Source organism: Schistocerca piceifrons, chromosome 1 (assembly GCF_021461385.2).
Source record: "Schistocerca piceifrons isolate TAMUIC-IGC-003096 chromosome 1, iqSchPice1.1, whole genome shotgun sequence".
Taxonomy (NCBI): Eukaryota; Metazoa; Arthropoda; class Insecta; order Orthoptera; family Acrididae; genus Schistocerca; species Schistocerca piceifrons.
The window spans coordinates 1,067,520,498-1,067,541,932 of record NC_060138.1 but is presented as its reverse complement, the minus strand read 5'-3'; the positions used below and the strand labels follow the sequence as shown (position 1 = coordinate 1,067,541,932).

The 21,435-nt window shown below is 42.3% G+C and overlaps 1 protein-coding gene across 1 annotated transcript in view; it reads left to right on the top strand.

The window, feature by feature from the left end:
- Window positions 1-21,435, top strand: part of LOC124777677 (solute carrier organic anion transporter family member 74D-like) — a 218,328-nt gene that overhangs the window by 174,863 nt on the left and 22,030 nt on the right. Inside the window, exon 13 of the mRNA XM_047253157.1 lies at window positions 16,440-16,543. Within this exon, the coding sequence (XP_047109113.1) occupies window positions 16,440-16,543 (104 nt within the window). The remainder of the gene's footprint in view (window positions 1-16,439; window positions 16,544-21,435) is intronic.

Below are 21,435 nucleotides of genomic sequence, written 5' to 3'. Positions count from 1 at the left end.
TCCTCCTATGTATATCTCGCCAAAAAAGTCATGAAGGTAAAGCTAGAGAAATTCCAGCTGGTCTACCTGTCAGGAGTCAAAGCAGGAATAGCACAATGGGGTGTAGGGCTTTACATCAGGAAAGAAATGGAGCCCAGCGTAGTTGCAATAAGGTATGTAAACGAACGACTGATGTGGATAGATTTGACAGTGTCTAGCAAGAAAATTAGGATTGTGTCAGTATATTCGCATTGTGAAGGGACAGATCAAGATAAGATGGATAGTTTTTATGATGCACTCAGTGATGTAGTTGTTAGAGTAAAGGACAAGGACAGTGTTCTGCTCATGGGTGATTTTAATGCCAGGATTGGAAATCGAACAGAAGGGTATGAAAAGGTTATGGGTAAATTTGGAGAGGATATGGAGGCCAACAGGAACGGGAAACAACTCTTGGATTTCTGTGCCAGTATGGGCTTAGTAATCACAAACTCCTTTTTTAAACATAAGAACATTCACCGGTATACTTGGGAAGGCAGGGGAACCAGATCTGTCATTGACTATATAATAACAAATCAGGAATTCAGGAAGGCTGTGAGGGACACACGTGTATTCAGGGGATTCTTTGATGACACTGATCATTATTTAATCTGCAGCTAAATTGGTATTGGGAGACCGAAAGTGCAGGAGGTCAGGTCCATATGTAGGAGGATAAGAGTGGAGAAACTTCAGGATAAGGAAATCAGGCACAAGTACATAACAATGATCTCAGAAAGGTACCGGTTAGTTGAATGTAGTCAATTACAGTCATTGGAAAAGGAATGGACAAGGTACAGGGACACAGTACTAGAAGTGGCTAAAGAATGTCTTGGAACGGTAGTGTGTAAAAGTAGAATAAAGCAAACGGCTTGGTGGAACGACACAGTCAAGGCAGCCTGTAAAAGGAAAAAGAAGGCGTATAAAAAATGGCTACATACTAGAACTCAGGTAGACAGAGAAAGTTATGTTGAAGAAAGAAACAAAGCCAAACAGATAATTCCAGCATCCAAGAAGAAATCTTGGGAAGACTTTGGGAACAGGTTGGAGACTTTGGGTCAAGCTGCTGGAAAACCACTCTGGAGTGTAATCAGCAGTCTTCGAAAGGGAGGTAAGAAGGAAATGACAAGTATTTTGGACAGGTCAGGAAAACTGCTGGTGAATCCTGTGGATTCCTTGGGCAGATGGAGGGAATATTTTGAAGAGTTGCTCAATGTAGGTGAAAATACGATCAGTAATGTTTCAGATTTCGATGTACAATGGGATAGGAATGAGGATGGAAATAGGATAACATTTGAGGAAGTGGTGAAAATGGTCAATAGATTGCAGTGCAATAAAGCAGCTGGGGTGGATGAAATTAAGTCGGAACTCATCAAATACAGTGGAATGTCAGGTCTTAAATGGCTACACAGGATAATTGAAATGGCCTGGGAGTTGGGGCAGGTTCCATCAGACTGGACAAAAGCAGTAATCACACCAATATTTAAACATGGAAACAGAAAAGATTGTAACAACTACAGAGGTATCTCTTTAATTAGCGTTGTGGGTAAAATCTTCTCAGGTATTGTTGAAATGAAAGTGCGAGTATTAGTTGAGGACGAATTGGATGAAAATCAATGTGGGTTTAGGCCTCTTAGAGGTTGTCAGGATCAGATCTTTAGCTTACAGCAAATAATGGAGAAGTGTTATGAATGGAACAGGGAATTGTATCTATGCTTTATAGATCTAGAAAAGGCATATGACCGGGTTCCTAGGAGGAAGTTATTGTCTGTTCTACGAGATTATGGAATAGGAGGCAAACTTTTGCAAGCAATTAAAGGTCTTTACATGGATAGTCAGGCAGCAGTTAGAGTTGACGGTAAATTGAGTTCATGGTTCAGAGTAGTTTCAGGGGTAAGACAAGGCTGCAACCTGTCTCCACTGTTGTTCATACTATATATGGATCATATGTTGAAAACAATAGACTGGCTGGGTGAGATTAAGATGTGTGAACACAAAATAAGCAGTCTCGCATATGCGGATGACTTAGTTGTAATGGCAGATTCGATTGAAAGTTTGCAAAGTAATATTTCAGAGCTAGATCAGAAATGTAAGGACTATGGTATGAAGATTAGCATCTCCAAAACGAAAGTAATGTTAGTGGGAAAGAGATATAAACGGATTGAGTGCCAAATAGGAGGAACAAAGTTAGAACAGTTGGACAGTTTCAAGTACTTAGGATGCATATTCTCACAGGATGGCAACATAGTGAAAGAACTGGAAGCGAGGTGTAGCAAAGCTAATGCAGTGAGTGCTCAGCTACGATCTACTCTCTTCTGCAAGAAGGAAGTCAGTACCAAGACTAAGTTATCTGTGCACCGTTCAATCTTTCGACCAACTTTGTTGTATGGGAGCGAAAGCTGGGTGGATTCAGGTTACCTTATCAATAAGGTTGAGGTTACGTATATGAAAGTAGCTAGGATGGTTGCAGGTACTAGTAGATGGGAACAATAGCAGGAGGGTGTCCACAATGAGGAAATCAAAGAAAAACTGGGAGTCGTTTTCCTACCAGCAATTGTTCCTTCCTCGGACCATTCGCGACGGGAACAGGAACTGGGGGGACGGGCGAGGTGGAAGGTGGCGGAATATATATGCACATGTAGATTTATCTCTAAAACACTGCATTTGTGTGCAGTCTATTTCTGAATGTCAACGAATACAAATATACACACGCGCACGTTAATGACCGTTTTCTTGAAACAGTGTCAGTTAAAACACGCAGCACTTTCAGAACCATATTCCCCACTATAGAAGTCGGTGTGCTGTCGTACGTTCTTCCATCATTCATCATCAAAATGCAGATGTGGAGTTTCAGTGATGTGATTATAACACAGCGAAAGGGGCAGATCGTGGCACAGATCTGGGTCTGGAGATCGCTGTGGCTTTTGATGTGGGACTACTTCTGTGCTGATGCACCAAAAATGATGCAGCATCTCCATAATTATAGTATCTGAAGTGTGCATAATATGCCACTCCGCTATATTTTAATGAGTTTACTGAAACCCCAATTTTGCAACACGATAATGAATGTCAGAAGGACGTACGACAAAAAGTATGACCCCGCAAGCACTGCATGAATTAACGGACATTGTTTCAATCAAATGTTTAGTTTATTACCAAATAATAAATTATGAGCTGTGAATCTCCTGGTCATAACTGAGTTAACTGGAAGCAATGAGGGAAGTGGCAAAATCCAATATTTGGAGATATGTGCACCATACTTCAGTGGAAGAACCAATCTATTAGGTAGCATATGGATGTGGGTGTATCAGGTGCTTTTATCTTTTTCCTAGCGGTTATTTGAAGAACTATTTAAATACAATAGTTTTCCCTTCGGATATAAAGAGATATACGTGCACATACGTGTCTTTGGTTCTAAATATTTTGTAAAACGTTGCGATCAGGTGATTTCATGCATTGTGCCAGCATTTGGCAGATTAGAAGCTGTTTTTGCATCCAGAACATTAAAACAGAAGAGTGGAAGAAGGTGAACACATCAAGTGACGCTTTGTTGAGGTACGTACAACACCTTTCTCAGTGTAGAATGACCCTCAGTGCCTTTAGTAGCGACACTGCAGGGATCAGAAAAAAAAAATCTTTTAGTTTTGGAGGAGTGTCAAAGTACACCTCACTGACGACCCGATGATCACAGGTTCCTGATTTCTGGCCAATATTTTGTAAGATTAGCCTCAATGACGACATGAATTTTGTAAGAGTGCAGAGTCCCGCGGTGGTAACATTAAGTAAAAAGTACTCAGCTTTCCACCCGCGTCAAGTGATTATAATTACATGAGCTTTCGTCAAGCACCCTTTGGCCATCACCCAGTGGTATGTCTGCCAGTGGGCTGCTGGTACGCCCTTATATCCACTTGCCGCCGCCTGTGTTCTCACTGGAGCCCGCGGCAGCATCATACACGGCCTTTCGTTTACTCTGTTTTTTACGGTGCGCTTCAATTGCACGATCGCTGGATCCGATGCCGCGCTGAGCTACAGGCTCCCGCCAGTATTTAGAGTGTTATCGGTGAATTTTATTTCAATGGCTTCTCTAATTACAAGGTCCTAGAAACCATTGATGCGAGCCGTTCTGTGGCTCCGTGTCGGGGAAGACAAGCCACCTACTGAAACGACACAAGATCAAATAGATCTTCTGGCCTCTCTCAAAAATCCGTCAATTATGAGACCAGTTAAAGACGCAGCAGGTCTCTGAACACCTGGGGTCTACAGGATACTTTGTGAGTGTGGCCAGCCTTACGTCGGAGAAACAGTATGCTCTATGGCCTACGCTACTCCGACAAGTCTGCTTTAGCTGAATATGCTTCATAAAACAGACACTGGATGAAATTTTCCGAAACATCGTTGTGGCTCGCGGAAACAGCTTATGGAATAGTGTAAGTAAAGAAGCCATCGAAATAAAAATCACCAATAAAACTCTAAACAGATACGGTGCCCTATAACTTAGCACGGCGTGGCATCCAGCGATTGCGCGGTTGAATTAGGCACGTCGAAAGCCGAGTCAACATACGTCCGTATATGGCGATGCCGTGGGCATCAGTGACGTCACAACCGGTAGCTAGTGTATATCAGAGGCGTACCAGCAGCCTATTAGCAGGCATACCACGTGACAAGAAAGAAGGAATGCTTGGTGAAAGCTCGTGTAATTTTAATCACTTCACGCGGCTGGAAACCCGAGAACGTTTTACTCGACATAAATTTTGATTCCGTTGACCTAAGACGATTGCGATGCCACAACCCGAATTTACTGTGTTATTATTAGACCGTGTAGCATCGGACTTCCAGAAAGCGGCTCTCGCGTGTAATAGGTTTGAATAGACATCATATGGTGATCCAACTACTACACGGCATTTTTGGAATAAATAATGATAGTGGCGCCTAACAAACTTATTTTTACGTCTATATTTGATTATTAGTAGCACTGATAATCTCTTTGAAGCGACCGAACAGGGAGCACTTAATTCTGTATTTTGGATATTGCCTAGCAGGAAGACATATTCATTTAAAACAATACCACAGACTGAAATCGTTTCACAATACATAAACAAACACGATAAACACTTGAACTTGTTTTAGGTTAATGTAAACTACACAAATTATAATTACTGAATTTAATGTTATTGACCTTGCATTGTGCTGAAGGCATAATGTGTATTGTGGTGGCAGCAATTTCCTTGAACGCTTAATTAAAGAACTACATAGATCTGCTTGTCAATATAGTTACTGAAAACACTAACTGAGAATCACGTTGCTCGGACGGAACCGAGTAATTTTTGACTACGGCAATGTACTGAAAAGCCACCACATCGAACTGGATAGTAATTAAGGTGGCACAGTACCTGGTATCTTCCATCCGTTGCATGAAGCGGCGTCTGCTGGCAATTTCGGTGTTAATTTCGACTATTTTCTCTTGTAATATAACTACGCCGATATTCACGCACCATAACTTTTCACTGATGTTGCAACACATAGAAATCACTGGATATGGGGTAATAATTAGCTATTTCCTTTAAATAATTGATTGCACTCGGGGAATGCAATTTAAACCACAAAATTATTATTGCCTCCAAACTTTACACACTGTAGAGAACTTGGTTTGACTATTACACAAACTGATTCACAAAATATAAATGTACTGGTAATGGTGTCGGTATAACAACCACTGTTCATAATAATATTCTTGTATGGTAACTTCTAGTTCGTTGCTACCAAGTGAGCTCACCAATGGACCTCATCAGTTACTGAGATCACCATACGCCGTTGGATGAGGCTACTGGTCCCTTCACACCTCGCCGTTGGCACAAGCAACTTGTCGTCATTAATATAGCATCGCACCATGCAGTGCCATGTACCTCAGAGCGGGAAGCCGTACTATTTTTCCGCTCACAGCCCATCTCCGTCGAAATACCGCGTCTTACAAGCCTTAGTGTCCATTTAGCTTGTACCCATACGATAAACGAAGTCCATATCTGTTTTCAGCTCACTTCTAAATGGACTGTTAGCAACGTTTCTATCATACACAGGCAGTCACTTTGACGCCACTTAACACTTGTTCTGCCCTCAGAGCTACGCCCACCTACTTCTACCGCCAATATTATGCGCCATGCTGTACACTGTGCTCATTCTCGGGGATTCCCCCCACACCTAAACATTATTTTACATTATGTCAAGTTCTCTACTTACAATTAAACATACCATAGCATTACAATATTCAGTTACAGTCATTTTCATATATTAAAGTAATATTACATTTATATTTTTACTACACGTAACAATACTACTTAGTTTAATTCATTTATTATTTCGCTGTCGGAGAGTACCACAAGCCAGACACTGTCTCCCGCATAGCGTTGTTTAATTTAGCTGCCACCAGGTGGAAACACTTCCGCTTTGTCTTCGATTCTGCCCCACAGAGGGCATAAGCATCCACTTTCTATACCGTTGCGCCTTGGCTATGCCTGGCATTCACTAGATAGTACATTGTCACATTACACGAAAAAACCTAGGACGTCAAAGTTCAAAGATGATATTACTGAATATACTGTCACCAATGCCATAACAGAGATAATATCAGCAGTTATTTCCATTTGTGCTTCCAATTTACCATCCATTCTATACATATCTTAAGCGCATATCAAAAATATCTCTTTCCAAACCATATAGCAGATCACAGCAAGTGGAGGGCCTAGCACACCATCTGCTGTTGATGTGGTGCCTTCTGATGATGCTTTGTGAGTTTCGAAATAGGTATTTTCCGTTACACAAACATATAGAATCTTTTGTATGTGTGTTGTTCCAAGAACTTGTTTCAAAACTTGTGTTTTTTTTTTTTTTTTTTTTTTTTTTTTTTTTTAACACGGATTGTTCATTAGCCTTGTGCGCTGTATTATATGTATAATCAATAATTTATTTGTATGGGTTAATGCAATGCGTAAAAATGGGACAGACTATTGAATTATATTGTAGTGCGTCATTCCAACGAGATATTAAAGAAGAAAAACGGATGTAAGTGACGTTCTTAGAGACAGAGGGCCCCATTAGTGCTAACTAGATAGTTGGTAAAAACATTACTGAGCACAACATTCTGAATTTAGTTCACTGATATTGTTTTAATAATCACTGCAAGTGAGGGTTATTAGGCAACATAACAAATGAACATAGAATTTTAAATCTGTTACAAACTTTGAAGCTCATTTTCTCAGAGCTTGATTTTGTCACTTTTTCCCCCCTTTGCTTTTAATCGCCTCAATTTTCTGTTCAGTCTATTTTTTCTTCAGCAATCTATGCTTCTGAAACCTTTTAGATTCGTTAACCTAATGTAAAATAGATAGATCTCTGTATTTTAATACGATTTTGATTCAGTCGTAGATGTTCGAGTAATTTATAAGACTGTAAGTTTGAAGCACAGCATTATATGAAAGTGAAAAACGGACTTTGGGGAATCAGGGAAAGAAGAGCATAGAAACGTTTGGGATGTGGTGATACAGAAGAATGTTGAAAATTAGGTGGACAGATAAGATAAGCAATGAGAAGTTTATCTGCAGAGACAGCTTAGAAAGGAACACTGAAAAGGAAGCTCGCTTCCTTTGTTTAGTGACCATCGTGTATGTTCGATTCCTGGCGTTGCCAAGATTATTTCCTCAGTGGGAGAATGGGAACTGAGTCTCATCAGCCTCGTGATGCCAATGAAGGAGCAGCTGCTCCAAGGACTAGTGAACCAACAATGGCCAGGAGACGATGTGGTGACAGCACACCCGTCCATACTGCATCTACATGACTCCACCGGCAAAGGATGACACGAAGGACGGTCGAGCCCGATTGGTCCTTCAGAGCAGAACACTGATGTTTTCTGATTTATCAGGTAGAACGGACAGAATCATAGGGTGTTTGCAGTTATTGTTATGGTTGAACTGCTAAACGGGAATTTTAGCGTATGATCTTTCCCCCATAGTTGTGGACTATAAATGCCAAATTTTAAAAGTTTGTTTACTTGCGTACTGTCCCCCTGGGTAACTGTAATTTACATCACAAAACAGGGTAGTAACACAACACTGATTAGTAACATATGTAGTAGTACAGTCACACCATTAGTGCTCACTCTTAAAAAAAATCATTCGGTCTAATATCCTAGACCATATTTACTTTGTATTAATGATATATGTTATATTTTAAGACGAATGTCCTTTTTGATTTTAGCTATTTCTTCAATGTGTTTGGTGATGTTGCACGGAACATCTTTGGACTAATTTCCTATGTGTCGTGTTGACCCTTTCTTACTATGAGGCAACCGACAACAGTATGAGAGGGACATCAGAGAAGAAATAATATATATTCAGAATAAACCACGCAAAATATTAATATCAAATTCTACGAGTATCATTCTGCGTTTTATATCTTTCGCGTTAATGCAAGGATTTTCTCCATATTGTTTATTTATTTGTTTATTGTTCCATGGGACCAAATGAAGGAGAAGTCTCCATGGTCATGGAACATGTCAGTACATGAAATTATAACACGATAGTAGAAACAGATAAAATGAAATATAACAAACATATTCAGGCGACAAGTTGTAAGTTTAAATAAAGAAAATCAACAATGTAACACTGGAATTTGCTTAATTTTTCAGCTCTTCCAGGAGCTCCTCGACAGAATAGAAGGAAAGAGCCATGAGGAAACTCTCAGTTTAGACTTAAAAGTGTTTGGGCTACTTCTAAGATTTTTTAGTTCTTGTGGTAGCTTATCGAAAATGGATGCAGCAGAATACTGCACTCCTTTCTGCACAAGAGTCAAGGAAGTGCATTCCACATGCAGATTTGATTTCTGCCTAGTATTAACTGAGTGAAAGCTGCTAACTCTTGGGAATAGGCTAATATTGCTAACAACAAACTAAATTAAAGAAAATATATACTGTGAGGGCAGTGTCAGAATTCCCATACTACTGAATAAAGGTCGACAATAGGTCCTCGAACTTACACCACATATAGCTCGAACAGCCCGTTTTTGAGCCAAAAATACCCTTTTTGAATCAGAAGAATTACCCCAAAAAATAATACCATACGACATAAGCGTATGAAAATATGCTAAGTAGACTGCTTTTCATGTTGAACTGTCACTTATTTCAGATAATTTTCTAATGGTAAATAAAGCAGCATTTAGTTTCTGAACAAGATCCTGAACATGGGCTCTCCACAACAGCTTAATATCTATCCGAACGTCTAGGAACTTGAACTGTTCCGTCTCGCTTATAATATGCCCATTCTGTCAAATCAAAATATCGGTTCTTGTTGAATTGTGAGTCAGAAACTGTAAAAACAGAGTCTTACTGTGGTTTAGCATCAAATTATTTTCCACAAGCCACTAACTTATTTCATGAACTACATTATTTGATACTGTTTCAATATTACACTCAAGATCCTTCACTATCAAGCTGGTATCATCAGCAAACAGAAATATTTTTGAATCACCTGTAATGCTAGAAGGCATATCATTTATATAAATAAGAAAGAGCAGTGCCCCAGCACTGACCCTTGGGGAACGCCCCAATTAACAGTGCCCCACTGGGACTGAACATCACTACCACTCTCAATAATGCGGAGAATTACCTTCTGCTTTCTGTTCTTAAAGTAAGAGGCGAACCTATTGTAAGCTACTCCCCTAACTCCATAATGGTCCAACTTCTGCAGTAATATTTTGTGGTCAACACAGTCAAAAGCCTTCGTTAAATCAAAGAAAACAGCTAGCGTTCGCAACCTTTTATTTAATCTGTCCAAAACCCCACCGAGAAAAGAGAATATAGCATTTTCAGTTGTTAAACCATTTCTAAAACCAAACTGTACATTTGACAGCAAATTATGTGATGGCATAGAAATAGGTCTAAAATTGTCAACATTATCCCTGTCTCCCTTTTTATAAAGTGGCTTCACTACCGAGTACTTTAATGGGTCAGGAAACCGACCACTCCTAAAGGAAAAGTTACAGATATGGCTAAGTACTGGGCTAACATACATGGAACAATACTTCAGTATTCTGCTAGATACCCTGTCATATCCATGAGAGTTCTTGGTCTTCAGTGATTTGATTATTAACTCAATCTCCCTCTTGTCAGTATCATGGAGGGCATTTCAGGTAACAGTCTTGGACACTTTTTTCTAAGAGCGCTATATGATTCCCTGTTGGGACTAGGTTTCTATTTAGTTCACCTGCTATATTCAGAAAGTGATTATTAAATATTGTACATATATGCACCTTATCAGTAACACTGACATTTCCACTACGCACTGATTCTAGTCTCTGCAGACCAGCCACTTCCTTTACGACTGACCGTATGGTTTTAATTTTATCCTGAGACTTAGCTATTCTATCTGCATACCACATACTTTTTGCCTTCCTAATAACATTTTTAAGCACCTTACAGTACTGTTTGTAATGGGCTGCTGCATTTAGATTTTGACTGTTTCTAACGTTTTGATACAATTGCCTCTTTGTTCTACAAGATATTCTTATCCCTATAGTCAGCCACCCAGGCTGCCTGTTCGTGCTAGTACCCTGTTTGTTTTGAATGTACTAACGGAAAGCAACTTTCAAAGAGCACGAGAAAAGTCTTGAGGAAAGCATTATATTTATCGTCAACTGTATCAGCACTATAAACATCCTGCCAGTCTTGTTCCTTGATAAGGTTTACAAAGGTATCTACAGCAACTGGATCAGCTTTCCTAAAAAGTTGATAACGATATTTAACATGTGTTGCAGCACAAAAATCTTTTAGAGTTAAAATTCGTGCATCATGATCTGAAACGCCATTCAACTTGTGGTGTGCGTACTGTAAGACCTTCGGTACACACACCATCAGATTATTTGACTTGTCGCTCTAACGAAGTAGGCAAGTGTCAGCAATATGTCTCGTGGTCTTATCGTGGCGTGTTTACCTTCTGCCATTAGGTCAGACGATAGAAATGCCACTTGCACACTTAGAGTAGCAGATTGACGGTGACCAGCTTTAAACAGAACTTGATTAATTTTCACACACATTTATTAAAATAATAAAAAGCATAGACATTACGTAACTTGATTCTGGATGCTGTTTACAATTGACAATCTGAAGTTCCTTTGGTCTTGGTACGTTAATCTTATTCTCACATATCTCTCATACTTGACAAAGTGTTTATACATTTATCTTCATGGTTATGTACAGGAATATGATAATCTTCTTAGGTGCAGACTGAAACTTGACTATTTACTGGTACAGACTAATGCAGACTGGTACAGACTGGTGCAGACAAATGCAGACTAATGCAGACTGACTAATCAGAGGTCTGTACACTCATTATAATACCTCGCGCCTTCAGGTATCACTGCGCACGTATGATCCACGAGGAGAAAAGGTTTTACGTTAGCAGCAATCTCATTGGTTGCATTACATATTAATACGCAGATCGGCGGAAGCAGAATTTGGTCCGTCTCTCAGGCAGCGCCATCTCGTAGTGCGGAGACAGACAAGCGCTGTGCCTGCGCTGTTGTGCTTAGCGGGGCGCGCTCTAGTGGGAAAGTTGTGTACGCGCTGACTACGCGGAACTATGTACACACCACCCCTTTTTGCTGACGGAATGCCCTTCTAGTAATGAGGAATGAACAAAAATTTTGTCTATGGTTTTTCTACTGTTCCATTGCACACTCGTTGGAAAGAATACGGTTTTCATAAGATTATATGAATTAAGGAGGTCTACCAGCATCCTTTTCCTTGCACAGTCACTTATACAATTAATATTGAAGTCACCACATGTAACTAACTAATTGTATTTCCAATAAACTGAACCAAGAAGTTCCTCTAGCTTTAGCAAAAATGTTGTGAAATTGGAGTCTGGGAATCTATAAATAACAACAGTTAGAAGTTTAGCTCCACTAAATTTAACCACACCTGCACAACATTCAAACATATTTTCAGTGCAGTACTTTGAAACATCAATTGACTCAAATGGGATGCTGTTTTTCACATACATGGCTACTCCCACACACCAAAAAGAGCTCCTAGAAAAGCTGCCAGCCAACCTGTATCCTGGCAAAGGAACCCTCTGCATTTTCTCCTTATTTAAGAAGTGTTCAGATATAACAATAATTTCAGAGTCAACATCTATAAGCAGTTCACTAACTTTATCTCTAATACCTTGTATATTTTGATGAAATATACTAATTCCCTCATTACTCAGATACCTACACTTTGTCGAAAGTGGTTCCTTTGTTAGAGAGACTTCCCTTAAGCAGGAATACCTATCAGCTGACTTCAATCTAAAAAAAGGAGCTCCTCTAACACCCACTACTACAGGAATTTTCCCATGAGTGATCCCACCACCCCCACCTATGCTGTCACCTATAAGCTTTGCCAACCTCCCCTTCCCATACCTGTTGAGGTACAGGCCATATCTAGTGAAACCCGTTCTGGTGATAGACTCCATCGACACCACTGAAATGTGACCCTTGCCTTCTGTCATCAGCGCACCCCCAAGTCTCATGTTATTACGCCTGACGGCTGTATTAAGATGAGGCCGATCGTGACGCTGAAACAGTTCCACGAAATACAAATTCATGTTGCCAGTCTGTGGATATCTTTTCCGGGTCACCATCTACACTCCTGGAAATTGAAATAAGAACACCGTGAATTCATTGTCCCAGGAAGGGGAAACTTTATTGACACATTCCTGGGGTCAGATACATCACATGATCACACTGACAGAACCACAGGCACATAGACACAGGCAACAGAGCATGCACAATGTCGGCACTAGTACAGTGTATATCCACCTTTCGCAGCAATGCAGGCTGCTATTCTCCCATGGAGACGATCGTAGAGATGCTGGATGTAGTCCTGTGGAACGGCTTGCCATGCCATTTCCACCTGGCGCCTCAGTTGGACCAGCGTTCGTGCTGGACGTGCAGACCGCGTGAGACGCCGCTTCATCCAGTCCCAAACATGCTCAATGGGGGACAGATCCGGAGATCTTGCTGGCCAGGGTAGTTGACTTACACCTTCTAGAGCACGTTGGGTGGCACTGGATACATGCGGACGTGCATTGTCCTGTTGGAACAGCAACTTCCCTTGCCGGTCTAGGAATGGTAGAACGATGGGTTCGATGACGGTTTGGATGTACCGTGCACTATTCAGTGTCCCCTCGACGATCACCAGTGGTGTACGGCCAGTGTAGGAGATCGCTCCCCACACCATGATGCCGGGTGTTGGCACTGTGTGCCTCGGTCGTATGCAGTCCTGATTGTGGCGCTCACCTGCACGGCGCCAAACACGCATACGACCATCATTGGCACCAAGGCAGAAGCGACTCTCATCGCTGAAGACGACACGTCTCCATTCGTCCCTCCATTCACGCCTGTCGCGACACCACTGGAGGCGGGCTGCACGATGTTGGGGCGTGAGCGGAAGACGGCATAACGGTGTGCGGGACCGCAGCCCAGCTTCATGGAGACGGTTGCGAATGGTCCTCGCCGATACCCCAGGAGCAACAGTGTCCCTAATTTGCTGGGAAGTGGCGGTGCGGTCCCCTACGGCACTGCGTAGGATCCTACGGTCTTGGCATGCATCCGTGCGTCGCTGCGGTCCGGTCCCAGGTCGACGGGCACGTGCACCTTCCGCCGACCACTGGCGACAACATCGATGTACTGTGGAGACCTCACGCCCCACGTGTTGAGCAATGCGGCGGTACGTCCACCCGGCCTCCCGCATGCCCACTATACGCCCTCGCTCAAAGTCCGTCATCTGCACATACGGTTCACGTCCACGCTGTCGCGGCATGCTACCAGTGTTAAAGACTGCGATGGAGCTCCGTATGCCACGGCAAACTGGCTGACACTGACGGCGGCGGTGCACAAATGTTGCGCAGCTAGCGCCATTCGACGGCCAACACCGCGGTTCCTGGTGTGTCCGCTGTGCCGTGCGTGTGATCATTGCTTCTACAGCCCTCTCGCAGTGTCCGGAGCAAGTATGGTGGGTCTGACACACCGGTGTCAATGTGTTCTTTTTTCCATTTCCAGGAGTGTATGTTATACTCCCCATCCCTATCAATACTATTACCAGCCCCACCCACAATCACAACCTCATCCTGTTTAGTAAAATCTCTACATAACCCCCCTATGTTATCAGTCACCTGAGCCAATCCTGCATTAGGCTTCACAATGCTGGTGACCTGGCACTCACTCCCCAACATTTCCTGCAACTGCTGGCCTACACCTCTGCCATGAGATCTACCTAACAGCAGAACCTTCTTCTTTCTCTTCGACTTTACAACTGTCCTAGCCACCATAACTGCTGAGGTCTGCTGCATACTTCCTACATCTACAGCTACTAGAGATTCCTCTCCACTAGACTCTGACAGTTGGTCATATCTATTGCAAACACCAATAGTAAAACTATCTGAAAATCTCCTTCTCCTAGCAGATCTCTTGCCAACAGCCAGCTCCCATTCTCCAACCCCCTTCTCCCTCCTCATCCTATCTAGCTCTTCCTGTGCGTTTTTCAACTGCACCTGAAGGGCACAGATCTTACGCTCCTGCTCCTCTATGAACTTACTCTTGCTACATAACCTGCAATTCCAGACACTGCATTTCCCCCCCCCCCCCCCCAGTGAAAATACTTCGAACAAGTCTAAAAAGTCTCACACCGCAATCCACTACCCACGAAACTACGGCAAAGCCCACACTTCTCACTCATGGTAAAATTTTACAGTTATTGAAACAAGAAAACTACTTTATCTCAGTTCCGCTACTACAATAAGATGATGTTAAAAAACTGACTACAATTATCACAAACTTACTCTACAAGGGAAGTAACTACTATTCTTAACAGTATTAACCAACAACAAATGAGAATATAACAAAAGACTAACACAGAAATAAAATGAAACGTCTAATGACACTGTAACGAAACTGACAACAGATCCCAAAAAGTTCTTCTGAAATTATTTCACCAGAAAACACCAAGAACACCGGTTGAAAACTACTAAAGTTCCTAAATAAACCACTGTACACAAACAATTAATTAGTACTTAGCTTTCGATGCGCCGCTACAGCTGCAACTGGTCAGCGTGGAATGGAAACACAGGTAAGAGGTTAAGTTACTCGATACGAAACACTCAAAAATACCAGGTCACAACACAAGGAAGGCAGAGGTGACTGAAGAAACCACTAATAAGTCACTTATATAGTAAGTATTATCACAAAAACCGTTAAAATATGTATCTGAAACCTAAAAATATATAAAAACTTAGAGAGCGATCTCATACGCAGTCACGCGCTTATGACGTCACACCAAAGATCATGTCACGTCCTCTTCATTTGTAGAATAAGCACTGCAAATGAGGTGATATAAAATACAATCAAAAAGAGACCAGCCGGAGACTCTAAAATGAAAAGCACTGAACAGACCATAATGTCGTTGCCTGTGGAAAAATGTTTTGTCTCTATGAGAGCGGTGAAGTTCCAAGCTTGCAGCTAGAGGGACAAAGGTGCACATCTACATGACGACAAGCGAACATTCTCACTCGTCGACCCTCCACTGCACTCAATCGTGCTGAAAACAATGAAATGGAGGCTTCAAAGAAAGAGCAAGTGGGTGTAGTGCGTTTCATGACACCGAAACGAGCGCGGGCAACGGAAATTCGTTAAGAATGGCACAAGATCCAGTTTCAACCCTCAACCCGACGTCTGCGGCAGTGGCTACTACTGTAACTGCCCGGTCTTATATGATGAGAGCATCCACCTGCTGGACAGTGGTATCCTTAATGCGGTGTGGCTTTCCAGAACGTGCGTCGTTGGCCAACGACATCCGTTCTCGACATTTGTGTCACACGTTGACGCTTGCATTGGGCATGCAAGATGAATTTTCGTTGCCCGCATCCCTTATATCGTCAGGAGACGGGTTACAGACCTGCTCTTGAAACCTACACATCTGTGTTTCTAGACGGTCGACACGTGTACATGCTCGCTGTGTCGGAGGGATCAACTTTCTTCCGTAGGCAATGGAAATACGATGGCTTCAGCGGTTTTCATTTTACAGCCTTCGGCCTGTTTCTTTTGGGTTACATCTTACACTTAACTATCCTGTAACATGTGCTCTGATCTGTTGATAAGAATGTACTAAAACAAATGCAGTCCCAGTGTAATTGCAAGAAAAACACGATAGTATGAGGATCATCTAAGTCTAACAATATGCTGTGTAGGAAGTAAAAGGGCAAATGAGCACTTTTTACATGAAATTGGCATATCATCAAAGTTCTCAGGTTTCCACCATGCAGTGAAGTTAGGACCGTCCCAACGAAATATGATTATGGGACATTGCTATCTTACATCCTAGCTATGCACGTTTCTTGTTTCAGATGCGTGGATGAGGCAGACAAGCCACTGGCGATCGCCTTCGCTGAAGTACTCATGTGTGGGCTCGCATTCATTCCGGGGCCCATCATCTACGGTCTCCTGCTCGGTCAGTATCTACGTCTATACTCTGAAAGCCACTGAGAAGGGCGTGACAGAGGGTACTTTCCATTTTACCAGTTATTAGGGTTTCTTCCCGTTCCACTCACGCATGATGTCAGGGACGAGTAATTGCTTAAAAGTCTCTGCGCACGCTGGAATTAGTCTAATCTCGTCTTCGTGGTATCTACAGAAGTAACATGTTGACTGCTTGAAACTGAACGTACGTTTCAGTTAATGCTCATTACTCACATGGGAGCTCAAATGAATATGCCAGCTATCACAAAATTCTAACTGGTTAACAACCAACATAGTCAACACCTTAGAATTATTTAAAATCCAAACTGGCCGATATACCGTCTCACGCGATGCGTTAATGATTATGTAGCATTAACCTCACAATAATGTTGACAGTCACTGAGCAACTAACCGCCCTTTTCAACCAGTAAAATTTCATCACAAAAAAATCAGTTTGTATTAATGGTAGAAGTGAATGCAATGTAGGCGACGCCAGAATACGGTAACCAAGAGATCGACGCATGAAACATTAAATAATATGAACAATAATAGTTTGCCAGATTCATTATTTCAACATTCAACGCACTTTATTTTCAAAAAGGTAAATAATAAAAAGGTAAGTAATACTGCTGTAGCACGATATTTGTACAACAACTTTGTATAACGTAACCAACAAGAAAGACTGATGGTCTGAAATGGTGAAGTTGCTGCCGCGACGCCTTAGTTCGGCGGCAAGGCAACGGTTGCTTTGACCTAGGCACATGTACCAGTTATGGATAACTTTTAAACGTGCTTTAGTCACACATTGCTCGTCCTTCCATAAATCTCTTGAATGCTTTTCATTAATTGACATCATACTGTCTCCCACAAAATTATACAACATCCCATCCGCATCCGCTAAGCCTGCTATATACGAGGGCAGTTCAATAAGTAATGCAACACATTTTTTTTCTCGGCCAATTTTGGTTGAAAAAACCGGAAATTTCTTGTGGAATATTTTCTAACATTCCCGCTTCGTCTCGTATAGTTTCATTGACTTCCGACAGGTGGCAGCGCTGTACGGAGCTGTTAAAATGGCGTCTGTAACGGATGTGCGTTGCAAACAACGGGCAGTGATCGAGTTTCTTTTGGCAGAAAACCAGGGCATCTCAGATATTCATAGGCGCTTGCAGAATGTCTACGGTGATCTGGCAGTGGACAAAAGCACGGTGAGTCGTTGGGAAAAGCGTGTGTCATCATCGCCGCAAGGTCAAGCAAGACAGTCTGATCTCCCGCGTGCGGGCCAGCCGTGCACAACTGTGACTCCTGCTATGGCGGAGCGTGCGAACACACTCGTTCGAGATGATCGACGGATCGCCATCAAACAACTCAGTGCTCAACTTGACATCTCTGTTGGTAGTGCTGTCACAATTGTTCACCAGTTGGGATATTCAAAGGTTTGTTCCCGCTGGGTCCCTCGTTGTCTAACCGAACACCATAAAGAGCAAAGGAGAACCATCTGTGCGGAATTGCTTGCTCGTCATGTGGCTGAGGGTGACAATTTCTTGTCAAAGATTGTTACAGGCGATGAAACATGGGTTCATCACTTCGAACCTGAAACAAAACGGCAATCAATGGAGTGGCGCCACACCCACTCCCCTACCAAGAAAAAGTTTAAAGCCATACCCTCAGCCGGTAAAGTCATGGTTACAGTCTTCTGGGACGCTGAAGGGGTTATTCTGTTCGATGTCCTTCCCCATGGTCAAACGATCAACTCTGAAGTGTATTGTGCTACTCTTCAGAAATTGAAGAAACGACTTCAGCGTGTTCGTAGGCACAAAAATCTGAACGAACTTCTCCTTCTTCATGACAACGCAAGACGTCACACAAGTCTTCGCACCCGAGAGGACCTCATAAAACTTCAGTGGACTGTTCTTCCTCATGCACCCTACAGCCCCGATCTCGCACCGTCGGATTTCCATATGTTTGGCCCAATGAAGGACGCAATCCGTGGGAGGCACTACGCGGATGATGAAGAAGTTATTGATGCAGTACGACGTTGGCTCCGACATCGACCAGTGGAATGGTACCGTGCAGGCATACAGGATCTCATTTCAAGGTGGCGTAAGGCCGTAGCATTGAATGGAGATTACGTTGAAAAATAGTGTTGTGTAGCTAAAATATTGGGGAATAACCTGGTGTATTTCAGTGCTGAATAAAACAACCCCTGTTTCAGAAAAAAATGTGTTGCATTACTTATTGAACTGCCCTCGTATATTGCCACCGCGCCGTCGGCATAGCCACTCGACTGCGTGCGTATTTTCACGCAGCTGTAGCGTCCAACCTCCTTCACAGATAACTTCCGACTCTCTCCTATTCTCTTGTTGTCTACAGATCCAATCGCATAACTGAAGCGATAGTAAATTGCTACGCAGTTTAATTAGAAGTCTCGTGTGAGGGATGGCGTCAAAAGCCTTTTGGAAATCTAGAAATATGAAATCAATCTGAGATCCCCTGTCGATAACATTAGTTCCCTCATGAGAATAAAAAGTTCGTTGTGTTTCATAGAACTATATTTTGGAATCCATGCTCAATGGTCATAATGCATTTGGTTATCAGTATACGTGCGTATATTGTGGCTGATAATGCACTGAAGGTGTAAAACAAAGCTTCAAAGCTTCCACTATCGTACAGAACGAGCCGGGATAACCCTGAAACTTCTTTATATTTTTTTTTACTTAAACTGAAATAACTGAGAATATGAAACATCAACGTTATTTAATTCTGAAACTACTGAGTGAAACTGAACGTACTGAGCCTACTTTCTCTTTACTTATTCTTCGCTTCCACATTCTGGTGAATCTTCTTAATTACATTTTTTACTTATACTGCTGAGTAAAATTGACTATACTTTCTCTGTGCTATTTTATCATTTCAACACTGACCCTCAATATCCTAGCGCAAAGAAATCTGACTGCTCAAAAATCATAACCTGACTTCAAATAATTAATACAAAAGAATGGCCCTGAATAAGAAGAAATCCAAACAATAAACCATACATATCGTAAGTCGTTTATTTGAAAGAACCAAAGCTTTAGAGTACAATTATAGCTTCACAGAATAAAAATGGACAATCAGAACAGAAAAATGAAGAACCATCTGCATCACACGTAAGGAAATATTAATAGTATTAATAATAACAATGTGATGTCTACATCGTGAACACATCAATCCTCCTGACGTCTCTGAAGATCTCCATCACATGCGTTGTAACACGTTTGTACTTCTCTTTCACAGACATTAATTCTCTGCTTTCCCGCCATCGTTTCCCTTGATACAAGATACAGCGCGGAGGATGTTCATTGCATACATAGTACGATGTACAAATGTTTGAGTTGGCTTCTACTGCTCTTTGATGTCAACCCAATATTTGAGCATTTCGATTTTCCCATTTCTTGAGTATAGCACTTCCCTTTTCTCCTTTGGTAGTATTTCGTCATTTCCATCACTTGAGGACTCCTCTGGCGACGATATCGAAAGCGTTGACTATCGGGTATGAATTTGATCACAAACGAACGATTGCGTTCCATCTGGTGGGCGCTCGTCGGTATCTAATGTTTCTTCTTCGGTGACGTTCGACGCCTTCTACACTACTGGCCACTAAAATTGCTACACCAAGAAGAAATGCAGGTGATAAACGGGTATTCATTGGATAAATATATTATACTAGAACTGACATGTGATTACATTTTCACGCGATTTGTGTCCATAGATCCTGAGAAATCAGTACCCAGAACAACCACCTCTGGCCGTAATAACGTCCTTGATACGCCTGGGCGTTGAGTCAAACAGAGCTTGGATGGCGTGTACAGGTACAGTTGCCAATGCAGCTTCAACACGATACCACAGTTCATCAAGAGTAGTGACTGGCGTATTGTGACGAGACAGTTCTCGCCCACCATTGACCAGACGTTTCAATTGGTGAGAGATCTGGAGAACGTGCTGGCCAGTGCAGCAGTCGAACATTGTCTGTATCCAGAAAGGCCCATACAGGACCTGCAACATGCGGTCCTGCATTATCCTGCTGAAATGTAGGGTTTTGCAGGGATCGAATGAAGGGTAGAAACACGGGTCGTAACTCATCTGAAATGTAACGTCCACTGTTCAAAGTGCTGTCAATGCGAACAAGAGGTGACCGAGACGTGTAACCATTGGCACCCCATACCATCACGCCTGGTGATACGCCAGTATGATGAAGACGAACGCACACTTCCAATGTGCGTTCACCGCGATGTCGCCAAACACGGATGCGACCATCATGTTGCTGTAAACAGAACCTGGATTCATCCGAAAGAATGACGTTTTGCCATTCGTGCACCCAGGTTCGTTACAGCCATGCGGATAAGATGCCTGTAATCTCGACTGCTAGTGATACGAGGCCGTTGTAGTCCAGCACGGCGTTCCATAGTGCTTTCCTGAACCCACTGATTCCATATTCTGCTAACAGTCATTGGATCTCACCCAAAGCGAGCAGCAATGTCGCGATACGATAAACCGCAATCGCGATAGGCTACAATCCGACGTTTATCAAAGTCAGAAGCGTGATGGTACACATTTCTCCTCCTTACACGAGGCATCACAACAACGTTTCACCAGGCAACGCCGGCCAACTGCTGTTTGTGTATGAGAAACCAGTTGGAAGCTTTCCTCATTTGCGTATCACAGGATCTTCTTCCTGTCGGTTATATTTCGCGTCTGTAGCATGTCACCTTCATGGTGTAGCAATTTTAATGGCCAGTAGCGTATTCATCAGCCACGTCCAGTAAGAATACTGCACATTTTCTCTCATCCTGAGGTATTTCCGTTGACGTAGGTACACACAACAGTCGCTTCGCAACAAGAATG